The sequence below is a fragment of the Aptenodytes forsteri genome, unplaced genomic scaffold, assembly GCF_000699145.1.
Source record: "Aptenodytes forsteri isolate BGI_AS27 unplaced genomic scaffold, ASM69914v1 Scaffold47, whole genome shotgun sequence".
NCBI classification, from domain to species: domain Eukaryota; kingdom Metazoa; phylum Chordata; class Aves; order Sphenisciformes; family Spheniscidae; genus Aptenodytes; species Aptenodytes forsteri.
In genome coordinates this window covers 603,484-604,533 of record NW_008794731.1, presented here as the reverse complement: position 1 = coordinate 604,533, position 1,050 = coordinate 603,484, and the positions used below count along the sequence as shown (strand labels likewise).

The 1,050-nt window shown below is 48.0% G+C and overlaps 1 protein-coding gene across 1 annotated transcript in view; it reads right to left on the bottom strand.

The window, feature by feature from the left end:
• Positions 1 to 318, bottom strand: part of MYT1 (myelin transcription factor 1) — a 34,781-nt gene extending 34,463 nt beyond the window's left edge. The window contains exon 1 of the mRNA XM_009273936.1: positions 264 to 318. Coding sequence (XP_009272211.1) covers positions 264 to 318 — 55 coding nt within the window. The remainder of the gene's footprint in view (positions 1 to 263) is intronic.
• Between the last annotated feature and the right edge of the window lie 732 nt (positions 319 to 1,050).

The following is a 1,050-nucleotide window of genomic DNA, read 5'->3' as shown; positions in this document are numbered from 1 at the left end:
TTTTTTTTCTTTTTTTTTTTTTTTTTTTCTTCTTCTCCTGGGTGTAGGGGATGAGTGTTAAATATTATGAGGACCTGTAAAGGTTTGTGGTCGGGAGTTTTCCAGGTTTGTAGACAAATTTCGGTGGGGTTGGAGGGGGGGGCAGTGAGCATAACTTAAAGAGTTAAGCCTGGACCTGAAAAATCAAAGCCTATTTGGAACAAGCAAAGCGCAGGGAGCTCAGGTCTGTACATCCCCGTGCTGCGGGATAACCAGCTGCTCACCTCTGATAGACTTCGATCGCGTGCGTGCTCTCTTATCGTCATTTTCTAAACTCATCTGGAATGGAAAGAAAAGATAATTGTTGAAAGATAACAAGAAAAGTATTGTTAAAGGACAATCTCGCATGTGGTTGTTGCTCTGTGTAAATACCTGGGCGGCAGGGAAAGCTTTCCCACGTTTTTGAGACAGAGGCATTGCATTGCTTTTGTTGTTCAACCCACAGTGCCCAAATTCAGCAGCCTTAAATTAATTTCCACGTCCTGGGACACAACAAGGACTCTCTGCTGCTCGGGCGCCCCAGAGGGACAAACACCCAGATGTGATGGCCCGTGGTGGAAAACAGCTGCGTCTGAAATATCCCTTGTTAAGGGCAGAACTGATTTCTCTGGACTGACACCACAGAAGTGCTGTGAGCACCTAGGTGAGTAGCTGGCACACATTCAGAAATCTCTGAATACGCAGCCAAGCTGATCTCGTGCCCGGGAAGGGCAACTTTTCATGTAGTGCCCTAAAGAGCAACCTCTCCTCTCTGCTTAAATTTGACACAAAGAGGGTTGCATCTAAATAACCCCTGCAACATGGACATCAAACAGGAGGGTCTGCAGGGAATACGGGCATGAATAAGTAACATTGGGGACTTCAAAGTGCTTGATATTAATTAAACATCACCACATGCCACAAGGTAGCGGAAGGCTGAAGTGCAGCCACCTCTGGGGTGCAGCGTGGGCTCCGCACCCGCGCCCTGGCGTCAGGGGGGAGCTTTGAAATCAGGCTGTGCCTGGAGGTGGG